This window comes from Antennarius striatus, chromosome 12 (assembly GCF_040054535.1).
Source record: "Antennarius striatus isolate MH-2024 chromosome 12, ASM4005453v1, whole genome shotgun sequence".
In the NCBI taxonomy this organism is placed as follows: Eukaryota; Metazoa; Chordata; class Actinopteri; order Lophiiformes; family Antennariidae; genus Antennarius; species Antennarius striatus.
The window spans coordinates 16,010,001-16,028,598 of NC_090787.1; the positions used below are offsets into that span (position 1 = coordinate 16,010,001).

At 42.7% G+C, this 18,598-nt stretch overlaps 1 protein-coding gene across 1 annotated transcript in view; it reads left to right on the forward strand.

Annotated features, from left to right (window-relative positions):
* The window catches only part of myo16 (myosin XVI), a 64,866-nt gene that overhangs the window by 10,338 nt on the left and 35,930 nt on the right, over positions 1-18,598 (forward strand). The window contains exons 3-14 of the mRNA XM_068329845.1: positions 783-853; positions 1,046-1,189; positions 6,537-6,645; positions 8,347-8,471; positions 8,553-8,678; positions 11,360-11,435; positions 13,049-13,199; positions 13,287-13,437; positions 13,742-13,852; positions 15,686-15,751; positions 17,108-17,235; positions 18,190-18,295. Coding sequence (XP_068185946.1) covers positions 783-853; positions 1,046-1,189; positions 6,537-6,645; positions 8,347-8,471; positions 8,553-8,678; positions 11,360-11,435; positions 13,049-13,199; positions 13,287-13,437; positions 13,742-13,852; positions 15,686-15,751; positions 17,108-17,235; positions 18,190-18,295 — 1,364 coding nt within the window. The remainder of the gene's footprint in view (positions 1-782; positions 854-1,045; positions 1,190-6,536; positions 6,646-8,346; positions 8,472-8,552; positions 8,679-11,359; positions 11,436-13,048; positions 13,200-13,286; positions 13,438-13,741; positions 13,853-15,685; positions 15,752-17,107; positions 17,236-18,189; positions 18,296-18,598) is intronic.

The following is an 18,598-nucleotide window of genomic DNA, read 5'->3' on the forward strand; positions in this document are numbered from 1 at the left end:
TCAAAAATTTTTTCTAAAACACATTTTGCTTCAGTTTTACATTTATCATGTTTTTATGCCTTTTTCCCCACATGGGCAGGAACACAAAATAAGCAATACCTGTGTATTAGATATTTTAGAAAAACGAGGTGCAAAGTGGAATATTTAGAAGGAAGTTATTATAGATGTAATTAAGCCAATAATTGATAACAACACACATTTTGATGCTTTATTACTTTTGGAGCAATCAGTTTATTCCAAATACTTGCTGCTGTTCCAGGTGAGTTCCACAGAAGTGAACCGGTGTGCAGTCCTGTTGTGGATGAATGGATGGATGTTTCTAATGCTGAGCGGGGGGGGGGGGTCGAGTGTGTGTGTGTGTGTGTGTGTGTGTGTGTTGTTGAGTTAAATACACATCAGTGTTTTCAATGCGACCTTGCTTTGCCTACTGCTGCCTGTTCATTTCTTCATGGATGGCTGGTGAACTTGTTTGCAGCGGACTGTGTTTCCAGTCGGTGTGTGTGTGTGTGTGTGTCTGTGTGTGAGTGGGTTGTGGGGCTCACTGGAGCGTACAGTGATTCAATGTGAGTTTGTGTAACCTGGAGGTTTTCTGACCTGCTGCTGGAACGAGGAGCTCCCAAACACACACTGACATGTCATGGATAGACGTGTGCATCAGCACATGTTGGTCTCGATGTGCTGATGCACCAGTGTGTGTCCGATGTGTGTGTCTGTCATCTAAAGCACCCTGCCTGTCGACACATACGGCAAGTATTAACATACAGGTGTGTATTTTCTTGCAGTGGTGCGTCTACTGAAGGAAGGAGCAGACACTAAACTGCAAATTTCTTCTGGGGGATCTTTGCTACACTTGGTAAGACACACACACACACATATACTATATATGCAGGCTTTTGAGATGTAAACCAACCTTTACCTAGGTACTTTATTCATGACTTTTTCTCTTAGTAGAATTGTTGTGTGCTGATTTATGTGTAATCTTTACCATCAGCAATTCTAAAGTTCTTCCCACCAATAGAAGGATATCTCTCCTCGCACTCTGCAGTGTGCTCGCCATGACAACGTGTTTGCGGCGGAGCTTCTTATCGAGCGAGGCCTGAATGTCAACCTGCAGGATGAGGACCTGTGGACTGCCCTGCATGTAGCGTGTGCGTGTGACCACGCAGACATGGTGCTGCTGCTGCTGCTGGTGAGAACACAGAATCCATACAAGCGTGTAATCTATGGTTGTATACATTTACCTGTTGATCCTTGTAATCCTAATCATGTAAAGTTTCTGAGATTTCCTCACTGAGTCTTCCATTGATGAGGGGTTCAGATTACTGAAGGTTTGAAACCCAGTTTGAACAGTTTTCATTCTCCTAACCCACAGGATTTACTGAATTACAATAATTTGAAGTTTGGCGTGATATCAAAGACAGAGTGATTCTCCGGGAGAAGCTTCCTACTCTCGTTGGTTCTGTCTTGTCGAGAGCTGTGGTTGAACTGATTAGGTCCTCAACCAGAGCAGGACCAGCTGCAGGGGAGGGTGTGGACATCCGGCTGGGTCTCTTTCTGATGGTCTTGATTAGACCCAAGGAGGTTTAATACAGTCTGGAGCAGGATACCATCCCGTCCAGACCCGGTTCTGCTGATTGGATTGGAGTAATTGCTGACTATGCGGAGGAGGAAAGAAACATTCCTGAGAGGAATGGATGTGTTTGAAGGAGTGCCAGCCAAATGGTCTGCAGAGTGGATCTGCCACACTGCAGTGACTGCATGCCTACCGGTTCCTCTGTTTTGTAGCTGGATGCCTTTAATTTCCCTGAAGGCCAAAGTTCATGTTGGATGTCTAGTTTATTTAGCAGCATTTGATACAGATGTACCAACTGCAACTTCTACAGTGAGTTATGTCTCTGCATGGGAATACTGGAAGGGAAGACTCGGTATTGTTCCTTTAGAGCAGCGCTTCTCAATTATTTTCTGTTGTGCCCCTTCTACTAAGAAGGGGCACAACAGAAAATGCGCCCCCTTTCTCTGCCACAACTATAAATATCAATTATCTATAAAATTGTTATAAGTACACCTCTGCATACCATTGTATCCTTATTAACATTAAAGAAAACAAAAAAGAAAATAAAAAACATAGTTCAATTTAAAACAAAGAATAATTTTACTAACATTATTTTTTAGTCTAAAACAGAAACCTTTTAGGTGCATCAATTTGCCTGAAATAAATTTTTAAAAAAACATTTAAACTGTAAACATTTTTGACCAACTTATTGCACCATTTTTTACTGAAAAATGAAATTAAATAAAATCATTAAATAAAAAAATTCAAATTCAATTCAGTAACATTAACTGAGGAGCACAATATATAAAACACCTTAACCTACAGAACAAAAACGAATAAAAAAAATTTGTGCTGATTTTTTTCCTCTTTTTTTATCAAAATGAGGAAGTCAGGATTAAGTTCAGGCAGTGCAGCTTTTCCAAGCTAGGTTTTGAAACATTATATTGGACTGAACTCCCAGCTTCTGCTTAATGTTTCAGCTCCCCTGCTAAAGTTTGGGGGGTTTTCTGCACTGAGCAGTTTAGTATTCCAACTTATATAATGCTAGGGGGTGCACGCACAACTATTTGAGAAACGCTGATAGTGACTATTTTTACACAAAAATTGATCTTCTCAGGAGAGAATTGGGCATTAAGAAAGAAACAGGAAGAAAATTCCTGAGATACTAAAAAGAATCTGATTCAACACTGAGAGAAAAATCACATATCCAGCTTGTCATCTGTCAAGGCCTGACTGTCCTTTGCATTTTTATTTGATATTATATTCTACTGCTTGTGTGCCTTTGTGCATCTTTGCATGATTGTGAGGAATGGAGGAAACGCGTAGCTGGTAACATTGTACACATTTTCATGAAGATGTTCTTTTCTCCTGAGGATGAGACCAACGCTTGAGTTTCTTTTCCTATTACAACAAATGGAGGAGATGGCCTCTCAAAGCGGAGCCTTGGGCTCTTCCTGTCAGCGGAAAATAGTTTCAGTCAATCTATATTTCTAATTGAGATGCAGTGTCTCTTGTCTTCCATTCATTCCTTTTGACACCCATCTCCTCCTCCACAGACTGCCAGTGCCCAGTCATTCTGCTCTGTTCTCAAGCTGCTGTCTTATCAGAGCAGGAAGTGGAAGCCCTTCCTTCCGAAATTAAACATTACGTTTTAATGAGAAGACAGTGGCGTTTCTTGGAGCTTGAGTGGCAGCTTTATCTTTGAATGGCATGAGAAGGAATTGTGGTGCTAATATGTGCTAATCTATTGTGTCACACGCCTCTACCTCTTCCCTATTTCCCTCCTTCTGCGTCCATGGTTTCCTGTCTCAAATTTCTATGCAGGTGATAGGTGAGAGGTTTTTTGCTGACAGAGATGTTACCAGGCTTACGTTGTGGCAAAAGGATGGTGGAGGGACGGAGGGTGGGGGCAGTGGTAGTGGGGGTGTCTGGACTGGCAGCAGTGTTCATTCTCTTATCTCCCGCCTCCAAACAGCAGGAGAAGGAGTAAGCCATTTCTGGACTCATCTCATTCTAAACCTACTTCCAGATACATTCCTTAATGGTATTCCATGTTCCTCACTGAGAACCTGGCAGGATTAACTGGCAAAGTGGACGGTCGGAGGTGATTATTTAACAGAGCCACAATGATATCTCTGTGCTGTCGCTTGATTTAAACAGAATCCACTTCAGGGTGCCTCAGACCAGTTCTGGAACTTTACATCTCAGCTGGCCTTCTGTTCAAAGATATAAAATATCTCATGGCTCACTTTGTTCTCCTAATTTCATTTTTACATGAACCTCTAACTGAAAATATGCGGTTAGTGATTAAAGTGCAGACTTCAGAGCCTGTCTGAGGGAAAGCTGCTGCTGTCTGACAGCGTTTAAATGTCTTTGACTCTCAAACCACTAAATTATTTATTCTTTTAATTTCAAGAATTTAAATTAAAGCCCCCTCATGTCAAAGGCTGCCAAATTATAGAATTTTGTGATAGTCATATTCGGATAAATTAACTGTATGTTAATTTCAGTGTGCATGTGAGGAGAGAAGGTTTGCGGTGCTTAACACCACTATATTCCGTCTTGTCCTTCAGCATCACGGTGAAGGCAAAACTGCTTCATGGTGATTTAGAAAAAGGTGAGATCATTACAGATTTACCAGCAGACTCTGACTCATCACAACAAATCACAGCCAAGCAGATGATGTTGAACACAATCAGCTGTTAATGATGAATTTTTGGGTTTGGTTGTAAAGCATGATGCGTATAATACATTTAATCTTTTTTTTTTTTTTACGTTGCTCTGATAATTATTTAATTTCTGCTGCTTCATGTGTATTTTTTTCAAGAAAAAAATCATGAAAATCTAAATGAAATCTACAGTATATCTATGTTAGATGTCGATTGATTAAAGATTTTTTTCTAACACGATATTTTAAAACCAAAGCAGAATTGTAGGGAACTTTTTGCTTTGGATGCTTCACTTGGGTCATGACAGCAACTACAATCTGTGACAGCTTTCAGCACATTATTGATTCTTTGTCTGCTGCTGCATGAACTAACTTCCATTATGAACCACAGACAGTGAAGTATTAAAAAATTCCCATCCTGGGATGTCCAAGGTGGATTCATCATTTTTGTGACGGGGACTGGATCAGGGGTCAGAGTTCATCTTGTAAACCCTGTGCAGCTTCCACGTCTGCCAGCCTGCACTAACTCATTTATGTCTGTCAGCGCTTATCATGTGAGCTCAGTCGCATGATTAATGTCGCTGGATCTTCATGCTTCCCTTGACATCATGGGCGTCTGGTGCTTGTGGACTTTTTCTTTGCCCATTTTCCCAGGAAAATGTTTTAAATTATTTCTATGGTGACAGTTTTCTGTTGTCTTCTTTTGAACAGCTGCTGTAAGTGTTCCCATTCATTGAGTCCACTTTACAGAGTGCAGCTTTTATTGTTGTTTATTATGTCTATATTATTTGAAAGGAAATGTATTATTTGACAATAAGAGAGTTTTACAGTTCTTTCAAACCTGAAGGAAATATTCATTATACTTTTCATTTCAGTTCTCACAAGGGTCCAGTGGTGATCACCTTGCACACGCAGAACTATCCACACTATCTATACATTATATATCTCCAGCCAAACCACTTTTCCCTTCATCTGAATTTTCCAGCTTAACAGACTTATAGCAGATTCGTACCAATTATGCATTATACACATTCACAATAGCACTTACTGTACCCATATACGTGTGTGTATGTATGTAAATTTATATGTGTGTGGGCATATTATTATGCTTATCTGGTGCTGCTCAAGCTGTGCTTCACTTTGTGATAAAGTGTCCTCCTCTAAAATGAATACTCAGCACTGATGGATGTTGATTTTAATTAATTTTCCTTTGTTAACCCCTAACTAACCCCGAGACAAACCAGCTCCCATCAGACACAGACAGACAGCAGCACAATGAAACTGCAAAGGTGGCCAGAACAGATCCTCTGATGCTTCTAGCATCCTATAATTGCGTGGATGTAAACCACGTTTTACAAATATCTGCAGTATCTGGTTAATAAGATAATTAAGACTTGCAGGGTCACAGGGTTTTAAAGCTCAGTCTCTTATGTTTTCCAGAGCAACACACTCCTCCACCCGCCTTTTTTTTTTTTTTTTTTTAGTATTATTGTTTGCTTTTCATGTCTACCATCCCTCTCTGCCTCAGGACCAGCCCATAAATCTCTCTTCTGCTCTGGAACCTGGTCGTTAGAATTCTATTAGCTGTAAGCATTCAATAAGGGCCTCTTACTCCCGTGTGTTATCAGTCCCAGTTCAGCTTTGGTCGTTACACTGCTGTGTCTTTTATAGTGAAGGCAAACAACTGGAAGCGATTTATGACTGGATGCCGACAATGGACACACTAATGGATGCAAGCTACTTTCGCTACCAAAGAAGGGATGACGACAATATAAAGGACAGAAGCACAAGTTCACATGAGAATGTCTGGTATTACTCCACTACATTTCTGCTTCGCTGGTAAAGTGTTTCAACGTTTTTTGAAAGTAATGGGCGTCGTATAGCTCCTGTAAAGAGAAACAATCGATCACAGCTGTAGTGTGACCAACCGCTGGTCGTCACAGTAACCGCTAGAGGAGCCCAAGGGAAGGTCCTCCATGTTTTATCTGGTGTTCTAATACACTGCTCTGGCAGGATCCTTGTTGACTAAACTCAAATTAATCTTGTCACAAGCACACACATGTCCCCCAAGGATCATAGGTAAGAGTAAGCAACACCCACCCTGCTCACCCCCCCAGGCAGTTATTTAATGAGTTCTTTTAATTCACTCGCTGGATCCCCAGAATTGTCTCCATGGTTCTGCTTCAGGTACACGCCTCTGGAAACCGAGATAATGGGGCCCACTTAATCTTCCACTCAAGACTGATAAATGGCCGCGACTAAGATTCTGTTTCATTTGTGTCTTTTTTGTGTTCTTTCTCTCACCACATTTTGAAGGCCGGGGTGAACGTCTTGCTGCAGGACGTTAACGGAAACATTCCTCTGGATTACGCCTCAGAGGGGACGGAGACCTGCTGCATCCTCCGAAGTCACCTGGAGGAGAACGGTAAAACCCTGCTCCTCGAGAATAAAAATCATGAATAAGGAAAAAAAAGTAAAGATTCTCTTACATAATTTGGAGAAAACATCAAGCGATCAGTTCATACATCATACATACAGTCAAACGATTGGGGCTCTGTGTAGGAGAAGGTGAAGCACACCCACAGGCCTAATGGTGGTGGATTGCGATTGGGGCACCCCCCCCCCCCCCGGAAACAGAAGTGTAGGTCAACACAGGTGCTGCAATTCACAGACATAAAAGCACTGGAGGTGCATTAGACTTCTGGTGATGGGGGGGGGGGGGGGGGGGGGGGGATACAGAGAGAAAGGAGAAGAGTCAAGCTGGAAAAGCCAGACAGAACCAGAGACAATGATGGAGGGTCTCCCATCACCCATCTGTCATTCACCACGGATCTCTTGACAAATGCAAGCTGCAGTTATCTCTCTCTCACACACACACACACACACACACACACACACACACACACACAAACGCACACTCTGCCATTTTTTAAACACGTTTCTAGCCCCATGTCTATACACTCCCTCCTGCTTCCCTTCACACTCCCCGATCGCACAGGGCTTTTCCACCGTGAACCGCACAGTAATTTGCGCGAGCTGACTCCTCTGTTGCCATAGCAACCTGACTGTATGCTCTCCATCCCCGTCAACTTTGTATATTTGTGACAAAAAGACAGACTGTCCAAATGTGTCTACATCAGGGAGAAACATAAATTCCATTTCCCCTCCTGGCTGTGCTCGGTGTGTTTGGAGTGAGGGTGGGTTTTTAGTGAGCGATGGCACCGTGGTGAAGAAGAGTCATCTCCTGTTACACTCTGAGCATCTGTCAAAGCGGTAAAACATCCCCAAGCTCTCATTTATCTGCAACGACAAACTCATCGATTAACATTTTACATCAGTTAGTAGCCTGGAGCTTATCTGTGTATGGATATATTCATTGATAATCAATGCAGGTTATCACAGCAGCCAAAAACAGTTACAGTGTGTGAATGGGGGGATAGAGTTGTGAAGTAATACTGATAGTTAGGGATGGACTTCTGCAGGAGAAGAGCAGTGGCCCAGAATCCTTTGGGTTAGGAGCTGCAGCTCGAAAAAAAATATGGATGAGGGGGTTTTTGTTTTGTTTTTTTACTTCAGTGCTCCAGACCCCCTTTTTTATTTTGGTGTCAGTTTGTGGTTGATTTCACTGTTAGTGCCATCTGCAGCCAAAATTCCCCTCCGAGCTCCATTCCGTTTGAAATATATCTCAGTACCACAGCAAAACTCGCAGCATCATCGGATTACAGACCCAATCAGAACTCTTCATGAATATAACTGTAAAAATCTTTGCATGGTGGTAAAGATTTACGAGTAGTTCATCATTTTCTGAAATGTTTTGCATAATTAAGGACGTAAGATTAAAAAAAAAATTAATACAAGGAAGTTACTGGTTCTGGCTGGACCCATAAATCCATCAAATTTATGGGTTAAATAAACAAGATAAAACAACTTATTTCTTTGTAATTTATTCTAGCTTTAATTCTAAGCTACGAGCCTCTTCAAGTTTATTTTTAACTCTGGAGATGGGAGAGCGGCTTTTATACTCTCATCTAATTCATCGCAGGATAATTAATCAATCATTGAGTTGAACTGTACTTTTAAGAGTGACTGTTAAATAAATGTGTTTCAATTGTGTTTGTGTTTTTAGGTGTTGATGTGTCGTCCATACACGCCATGAAGAAGAAGAGACTCAACATGATGCTGTCTGATGTCAGGCAGCTGGTAGCCACAGAGGGAAGCCTCAACCAGGCCAACAAGGACAGAGTCACTCTAGTAGGGAAATCCAGTGTCTTCACTGTCTTCTGCTCCGTTTGTAACACATCACAACTAATGCAGTCTGTTTTCCCTCTGAAGCTCCACATAGCATGTGCCAGCGGTTACAGGGAGGTGGTGTCAGTGCTGTTGGAGAATGGGGCTGATCCTCATCCTGCGGATAACAGCTTTTGGACCCCTCTCCATCTGGCTGCTAAATATGGACAGGTAACTCACAGCTGTTTAGTGGGAATTTCAGAATCCAGTTGGATTTAATGAAGCATCCTCTTAAGTTAAATTCATCCTGCTGCATCGATCCGATTGGATCAGAGTCCTTCATAATATAATAAGGGAACCGTCGACATATGGATCCTTCCTCCAAGGAGGTGGCCTCCAGGTAGCCTGCACACTCTCTGATAAACTGTTCATTTTGGGTCTATTGATCAGGCGCTGCTGGCAGCGAACAGCGAAACATTTCAGTCTAATAGCTTTTCTTAGAGGGAAGGAGATTGATTTCCAGATGGGACGGTGGCAAGCTGCAGGAGCGATGGGATCTGGTGGTTTGGAAGGGGTCCAACTGGGAAGGAAGGAAGGGAAGTGATCACTTTCAGATCTTGCTGACCGAACAGGATATTTAATTAAATTTCTCAGCTGTGTGTGCACGTCTGCTGACAGAGGGAATTCATTCATTCGTTGGTTAGAATTACTCTCTGCATCTTTGCTTCATCTAGCCTGTAGGCATGCCCCCCCCCCCCAAAAAAAAGAGTTTGTTTTGAAAATTCATTCTTCCTCTCTGTTTCCTCTGAGCTCTTTTTCTTCCATTCATACAGATCTGCTGCCTTTTATTTTTCCTTCCTGTTACAGTGGGCCTTCATCCGGTTTATAGTGGATGATAGAGGATTGGTTTGCTATATAGCACTCTTCTAAATGGAGTAATAACCTTCTTGTGTCTCCTACTTGTTTACATTAACTGCATACACAATTACTCTGTCTGCATGTGTGTGTGTATGTGTGTGTGTGTGTGTGTGTGTGTGTGTGTGTGTGTGCGTGTGCGTGTGCGTGTGTGTGTGTCATTTGTACAGTGAGGCCATCTGACTTAAGAGTGTCAGCCAAGAGGATTGTATAATCGATTGGGCTTCTCTCTCAGCGCTAAATCACCCCAGCCGTCGTCTCTTCACTGATGCCAAAGCTTTACCTCCTGCGTACCAACTAGTGCCTGAGCCTTTTTAACACCCACCTCCTGTCACCATTAGAAGTGGCCTGATGGTGGTGTCACTAGTGCATGCACACATGTTCAAGATATGTGTATTTACACAAGCAGGAAAGTTACAGATCTTTCAAATATCAGGTATTGTTTGTATGAGGCTTAAGCGAACTGTTGCCTGGATACGCTTACATACTAACTGTAACATCTAATATAATAAACACCCTGCTGTACTTTGGTGTTTGCACCAGACTGACCCTCTTAGACGTTTGACCCGATTACTGCAGCTAAATAAGTTTTCCGATTGCGGCCGTGTGGAAACTTTGGCCACGTGTCTCAGTTGTTTGACTTTACTCTCTGGAGCATCAGCAGAAAAAAGTGTTTTCTGTTGAAATTTTAAAACAGAAATGAGAGGTTTAAAATGCAGCCCTTTAAGGATTGGATTAGATTACAGTATTTTTCGCACTTTAAGACGCATCTGATAATAAGGTGCACCTCCATAAATGGCCAATTTTAAAACATTTTTTCATATATAAGGCTCACTGGATTATAAGGCGTGCTGTTGGTTTTTTTTAGAAAATTAAAGGCTTCTAGCTACGCCTTATCGTGCGGAAGACACTGTAAGTCCATATCAAGATGAAGGCTCACGTGAGGTGTGATGTTTCACACATCATTTGTTAAATTATTTCCTTATATCCTCGACCTCAGTCATTTCCATGCAAGCTTTATTTTAAAAAGAGAATCAAATCGCAAGATCAGATTAGATTATTACGACTGGTTTCACACTCCTGAAATAGCCTTGACGTGTGTAATCGGTCGACAACTGCTAAACTGTTGAGAATCAGCTCTGAGTAGAACCAAATTAGCTTGTGGTTAATTATTCCAGTTTTTAACTTCAAACATAAATACACCAACAGAAACAACTAAAATACGGGTAATTGCTTTTAAACTGTAAAGAAGTGGACTTATATTATATATTATTATTATTATTATTATTATTATTATTATTATTGTTGTTGTTGTTGTTGTTGTTTTCCTAGACATTGCTTTGGTTAAATACAATCTGGGTTCAATCATGGCCTCTCTTCTAATTCATGTGCTGAAAGATGTCTTTCTATTCACAGAGCTGCAAAGGTCGTTTCTGGTGAAACCTTCCTATTATCATTGACAGGAACCAATCAGGATCATCCTTGTCTATTCTTAATAAAAAAATTAAAAAAAAAACCCACTGCAGATATTTGAAGCCTGCGTGAGTTTGATCTGAGGGAGAGAACAGAGGGGAGAGGCGACAGCCGTCATATGTCACTGTGTGTCGACATGAGGGTGGATGACTATGGGGATCTCACACGGTGACAGGAAGGCTCATTATGAGCAGATCGCCTCAGACAGGGGCAACACTCGTCTAGATCCGTCCCGTCTGACACAAACTGAATGTGTATCTGCTGCGGATACAATCGTAGTACTCTGTCCCTGTGTGCCCCATATTTACCCATCATCTGCACCTAGAATGCCTGTGAGGGCTTCGTCACCATACATTCTTTGTCCCTTAACAGGAGATTCTTCAAAAACATTAAAAATCTACTATGAATTTTATTTTTTAAATCATTTCACTGATGGTTTAAAGAAGATGCAGCACCCTAAAAATGTTTGATCTCTTCAACAATCTCATGAAAATGGATGTGGCTGTTTCCTCCTTCTCTTTCAGACGAGCATTGTTAGCCAACTCCTGAGGCACAGAGCAAACCCCACTCTGCTGAACTGCAACCACGACAAGCCCTCAGGTAACACATTTAACCATTCGCACTAATGCACACTCTCCCATACGCACATAAATGCTGAAATGGGAGCGCTTGTTGTAGCCAGAGGTAATGTAGCAAAGAAATGGAGGATGGATTTTGACTTATTCAGCTGAACTTGTCCAAGTGCATCCGTAATAAGTGTGATCATATGGAGAAAACAGCGAATGAGGGTCTGTCATACCCCGTGCACAAGAGAACGTATCAGGAGGAACCCATTTATCACTGAGAGAAAACATGAACGCCTCACTCTTGCCCACACACCCACACACACACGGGCTGATTAAATTTGGTAGCTGTAATGATTAGATGTAGGTGTGATCAATATGCTACAATATGCATAAAGGAGACAAATCATTACCCAGGGACTCGCATTGTTTGTCAGACCATAGATGCATACAAATGAAGAGACTGTATACACCCAAGCTGGGAGTAGATCGGTATCTGCATATGTCGGATTTATCAGATATATCTGTCTTCTTACAGTAATTATAACTCCCCCTTAAATCCCACCTTTCCAAATCCAATTTGCATTAAAGGCCCCCTGGGATATTTATGGCTCACTAATGGTGCTCTGGAGCTGTATTTTGCTCCTACGATGAAGGAAACAAGGTGCAGAGTGATTTCTGTTTGCCTTCCCAAAACGCTCAACCTCAGAGCAACGACTCAGAAGAAAAAATAAATAACTTGAAACCATAATGTGATGGTAAATGTAGCTGCCATTGGAGACTGGCTGTGCTGGGTCCGATGGCTTGCTATTCCTTTTTTTTTTTTTTTTTTTACAATTGGAGACGAAAAGCTCGCCAGAAACAAAGCGTTGCAATAAAAAAAAAAAAAAGACAGGAGGGGGTTCTGACAGCTGGTGGAAACATCTTGACATCTCACTTATGAGTAAAGACGTCTTCTTGGTGAAATGCTCATGTAAAATATATAGAAATATATTTGTAATTTACACAATGAGAGGACTGGTCATGTTAAAGCCATGACAGGCTGATCATCCTGATCAAGGGGTTTCACACTACTGAACCCCTCTATTGTGGATCAGAATATCATAGCTGCCTCTAACCATCTACTCTATAGCTTCATCCCCTCTCTGACTGCCTCGCTCTGGCTCTAATCAATAGCCCCTTCTAGCATGTAGGCTTAGAGCAGATGTGAAGCAAGCCCTTAGAGACCGAGACAATCCCCCTCTTTTTCACTGAGAGCCCCACACCCCCCTGCATCAGTGGTGACATGACGAAAGAAACCGGAGCAGGAGATGAGAGTCAAGGGGCTGTCAATCGCACAGAAATAAAGAGACAGGGTGAAGCTATGTCCTTCCCTTGTGCCCTGTTAGAGCTCATTACAGACTGGGGGGATCTTATCTCCCCTCTCCCTCTCAGCACAGTTGAATTGATTCAAAGTGGGGCTCACCATCCGTGTGGAGAAGACTGGGCTGATGCAGTAGAGAAAGAGAGCAGTGGTGTGTGGGGGAGCAGAGTCTTAGTGCCTTTAGCCAACAATATTAACATGCTCTCAGTTTTTGCGCTTGCAGACGCTTTGGCCTCACTTCGTTTTTCGTATCTACCATCATCCTGATCACCCTGTGTTTCTGTCAGACGTCGCTGCTTCAGGGACCATAGCTGATGTGCTGCTGACAGCAGAGGAGAGCTGGCTGCAGAGACTGGCGGACCCCTCCGCCCCGCTGCCCTCCACCGACCGGCGCTTTGACGGAGGGTCGCACGACCTCAACACACCTGTCAAGAACTTGTGGGTTCACAGTTTCATTAGCGTAATTGTTAGTCGTGTGATGTCACAGGATGTGAATCGTGTTTATCTGCCAATTCTCCTACTCAGGAACCCCCTGGGTCTCCCTATCTCTAAGCGGGACAGTCTACTTGAGAAGTGTGCCATGTTCAGGGAGACGGGTGAAGCGCTGAGCCGGCAGATATCCCAGGACAACGGCCTGGACGGGCCCTTCAGCTCTGGCGCTAGCAAACTGGAGCAGGTATCTTGTCTTATTTTTTTTTCTTCCAGAAATAATGTAAGGCTTGTTACTCTGTCAAAAAGATATTCATTTTATATTTGATATACATTTTTTAGTATTTTAAATTCACCTGAAATCAAACTGAGGTCTGAGATCCTTTTGAGTCCTGGTGTTAATTTCAGTTTCTTAGTCTGACAGTGAGGATCGACTAGTCACAGACATCAGTTGGATAAAAGTCTAAATGGGACTAAATCCAACAATGGCTGTAGAAGACTGCCTCATAATTTTATTGTTTATTTAGTTTATTAAATTGCATTTTCTTCAGGTTAAGCTGATGCCGCCGGCTCCCAATGACGACCTGGCTTCTCTGAGTGAGCTGACCGACAGCAGCCTGCTGTACGAGATGCAGAAGCGCTTTGGCAATGATCAAATCTACGTAAGGCTGTCCCCTGTTTCCACTACACAAGGAATCACACTCTACATTAAACATGCATAAGGCCCCGCAGCGCAGGCACAACACAGACACATGCAAACACACATCTCAGGCACAACTGGGCCAACATAGTTGTTTAGATGAAGGGACGGCTTTATTGTTTTATAGTCAGGGAATACCGGGGTGCGATGTTTGGATCACAGTCCACCACACTGTTGTGTTTCTCACGTCGAAACATCACACACAGTATAAATGCTTAATGCTTGTGAATGGAATATACCAGACTGTTCCAGCATGTTAACACATGCAGGCATAGTACACACACACCCAATAACACACACATACACATATTGTCACAGTGATGAAAATTGCTAAAGCTATGCCATTTAGATGAACTGGTGGGATAAATTCTGAACTATATTCAGGAGTAAAACGGCTTCATCGCCAACAATTGGCCCATTTTACGTCCCTGTCATTTCCTCCTTTATTTAGAGCCACAATCTGGTCCATTCTTCTCCACGGGGACTGAACTCTTTAAAGACCGGAGGGAGATCAATGTGAAAGTATTCAGCGCACCCTCGTCTCTGAGAGGATGCAGTAATAGTCTGCCATTAACCCAGATGGGTGACAGGGTTCGCCCCAGCAGGGGGGGGCGGGACACAGACTCAGACAATGAAGACTAGTGAATTATAAATATGGAGGGAGAAGAAGAAAGAAATGATAAGAATTGACAGAATAATGAGGGATTGGTTGTTTTTCAGGGTTTTGAGGTGCAATTCATCTGGACAAAGTGGTGGAAAGACAGAACAGTTAGTAGAGAGAAAACATCAGGGAACACCTGATCTGATCGACATATTCAATAAAAAAAAAATATTAAAATGAATCGGTAAGTCTCAACTTAATGCTGTTTCACTGAGAAAATTATAAATAATGACACAAAAAATTAAATATGAAAACAAAGCTAAAATACCAGGAATTCATTTAATTTCATGAAACAATCTAAAAAAGTTCAGATGTGACAAGAGATAGAATACAGGGGGAGGACAAAGAAAGGTGAACACTCCAAATGTTACCACAGGCCGGTCAGAGATGGGGCATCAGTTGAGGTGGGAGGGGGGGGGTGTCTAATGCCTTCTGTCAGGATAGAAGGACCAGAGAGTCGAGCCCCTGAGGAGGAACTGGGGAAGGATATAACAGCAGACACTGATGAAAGCTGCATTATTGGCAAACCTGTCATGAAATTACAATACGGTCCGTAGGGAGGGGGCACCTTACACGCAGACATGTTTAACTTAAACACACGGTGCTGGTGTTGTCAGTCTCGCTCTCTGTCTGCAAGCAGTGGGAATTTGTTCCAGCATTAACCTTGAGCCTGAGCCTGAGGACAGATCAGGAGGTTACACACTGCTCACAATGTCTGAGCTCCTCCAGGGGCCGGAGTGTTGGAGTTCAAGCAGCTTCATGGGAAATGGAGCGTAATGGTCAGAAATTGGAAGTTGGTTATTTTAATCTACCTCATGTAAATGGGGAGGTTGCTGATTGTGGAATGTTATGACTGGAGGTGACCTCCTGACCCTTCTCCGCCGTGTGATTACCATAACTTTATGGTAATAACCGTCACAAGTGTGAATGCTGATCGGGGGACAGCTGTTCTCAGGTCAGCCTTAGCTTTAGGTGGTCTAAGGAATTATAATCAGCCTGTTTGTGTTGACTGAAGTACAGCTGTGCAACCCCCCCCCCCCACACACACACACACACACCCACCCACGAGATAGACGATTTACTGTACTTGTGCTTGTTTCCTATTGTTTAATGTTATTTTCTTCTTCTTTGCAGACATACATAGGACATATCCTTCTGCTGGTCAATCCAAACAAAGAGCTGCCAATCTACTCCACTTTGGTGAGCACATATCTAAATGATTTCCAATTCATACAAATGCATAATATTCTGTGTGTTTAGCTGTTTTAAATTTTCATTTGGATGCAGTAGCGTCCGTGTTAAAGCACGTGGCCTTACATTTGAAAGGCTATGTATTTTACAAGCACGGCCGTATTATGATGGAGGCGTATTTGCTGTATAATAAGTAGGACATGAACGGATGAAGTAGACCTTGAGGTTGATAAATAATGCAGTCTTCCTGTTAGTGATACACAGCAAGGTTGACTGTGCATCTGGACTAAGAGAGAGATCCTGCAGCACTGGACACTCTGGTTCCTGTAAACTAAATATATATTTTCAAAATCAGCACATTTGTACACCAGCAGGAATCAATCAAGCATGTGTGTTTGTGTGTGTGCATGTGTGTGTGTGTGATGACTCATTCTGAAATGATCAAACTAATGCCAGCTTAGTGCCCACGTGGACCCAGAAGGGGCTCGATGGCGGAGGCGATCCCATCACAGAATAAAGCCAAGCCCCCTCCGGCTGTGGCGTTCCTGCTCAGGTCTGGAGTCTCTCCAGCAAACAACACCCAACTGAGGGGCAGGGATGAGCCAGTGTGTAATGGACATGTGTCACAACGTGTGTGATCCGCTGTCTGTCTGTCACTGCCCCCTGGTGTGGTGGTCCACTGCCCACCCTCCTGTCCAAAGACACAAACGTGGACTGGCACACACTGGCTGGACTGGTTACAGTTAGAGGTCCAGTATCCGATACCAACAAAACAAATGTGGACATTTGGATGTTCAAAATTTCTTCATCCTTGAATGTGAACTCATATTTAAACAAAAATTAAGCTTACTATGATAAAATTGTTTCTTTTATAAGATGCAAATAGTTTTGGTTTTTTTCAAAATTGATAAAAGTGACCAGATGGGAATTTTCTCATGTTTGCAAATAGAAATTAGACTTATGACATTCATTGACTATATATGGCTTCTTATTAAAACTTGAAGAACTGTGAGAAACTATTTGTTCTCCTCTGAGAAGATTTGATGTCCAGCCATGTGATGTGAATCCTGATAATGACAAGATCTCGATATTTTTTTCCCCACTGTTTTGGAGGTAAAATGAAAACCTTTTGACATTTTTCCAAAGTAGCACAAATAGTGAAACAAATGCCATGCAACTTTATGGAGAGGTGCGACATTGGCCAGGAATAAACCCACTGAATATTGGTGCACTAACCAGGATGTAGTTGTTTTACTGTTAACAACTCAAAATAAGTGTCAGTCAGTGTAAACTGATGATATATAATGTGTTGTGTGTCCACATTACTGTTGTAATCCAGTGTGGGGTTCTCCTGTTCTCTTTCAGGTGAGTCAGCTGTACCTGAGCTCCACGGGTCGCCTCTGCTCCTCTCTGCCGCCTCACATCTTCTCCTCAGCAGAGAGAGCTTATCACATGATGCTCCAGGAGAGACACCCACAGTGTTTCATCTTGAGGTACACACACTCTCATTCAACACACAAACACACACTCACAGACTTTTACCTCGCGGTTATGGAACGAAAACATCAGGAAAGCGAACAAACGGTGTGTTATGATGAGGTTCACCTGACAACCTTGTTTATGGACACCCCTCTGCTGCTACACAGCTGTTTAACACTCGCTGTGAGATGAATGGCCCTGATATGAGTTGTGTACCTCTTTAGTGAGGTCTGGTGCTATTTGTCCTCAAATGGACAGAAGAAACTCCCTGATTGCAACTAAATCCCGATCCTGCTCTCCAGCGACATTCCTGCTGAGTTGTTACCAGTCTGTCAGGGAATTAATGTGCCTTAGCTACAGGCTATCTATCTCACTTACACACACACACACACACACACACACACACACACACACACACACACACACACACACACACACACACACGCACACACACACACGCTCTCTCTCTCTCTCCCTTTACAGGCAATCAGTTGCCAGGATCCCCCCAGGCCGGTACTTGAACAAAATGCCCTTGAAATCTAATAAAAACTGTTAAATGAAAAGACAGTGGAAAGGCCTTTGTGCTTCACACTCAGCAGGTCCATTAGTACAAAATCATATCATATCACACATGTGCCAACAGAAAGAGTGCACCACGGCTCACTGTGAGCATCAGAGGGGGGCATCTGACCTCCTGAAGCCCTCTGAATTTAAAAGCAGGCATCCAGTGTGCTGGATTAATGGAGCACTAGTGGGTTTAGATTAGAAAGTGTTGGTCAAGAAGAGATGTTAGTCAGTGTTAACGGGGGGAGTCCCCTGAAGTCAGCTCCATGAAGGGGTGATGTGATGTAGGAGGAGGCACGGAACTCAGGTGACACCCTGATGACACGTGTGTAACACACCCTCATCTGGGTTCGGTCTCATCGCTACACAAATCGTATTGAATCCACATTTTTCTGTTCTTCTAGAGGTGAAAGTGGTTCTGGGAAAACGGAGGCCTGTAAGCAGATAGTGAAACACCTGACGGCCCGTTCAAGTTCCAAAAGCTTTGCGTTGGAGTCCAGAATGAAGCACGTAAGTCTATGAAGTTACCGTGAGGGTATTTATTCTTTGCGTCCTTTTGTTCTTTACTACAAGGTAGAAAATCTAAAGAACACAGCGCTGTTAGTGTTTCTGTTTCCACCGGTTCTCATCAAGAACCTGAATATTTCACTTCAAAGTGAACCTGAATCCCACATTCCTTTGTCCCCTTTGTCGCTTATTTTTACTGCACTAATTGTTCCCTCCTTCATGTCATCATTGCAATAAAACATCTGGAAGCATATGGGGAAGAGTGTCAGTCCTCGTAGCTGTCTGCATGTCTCCTCCTGTTCTGCT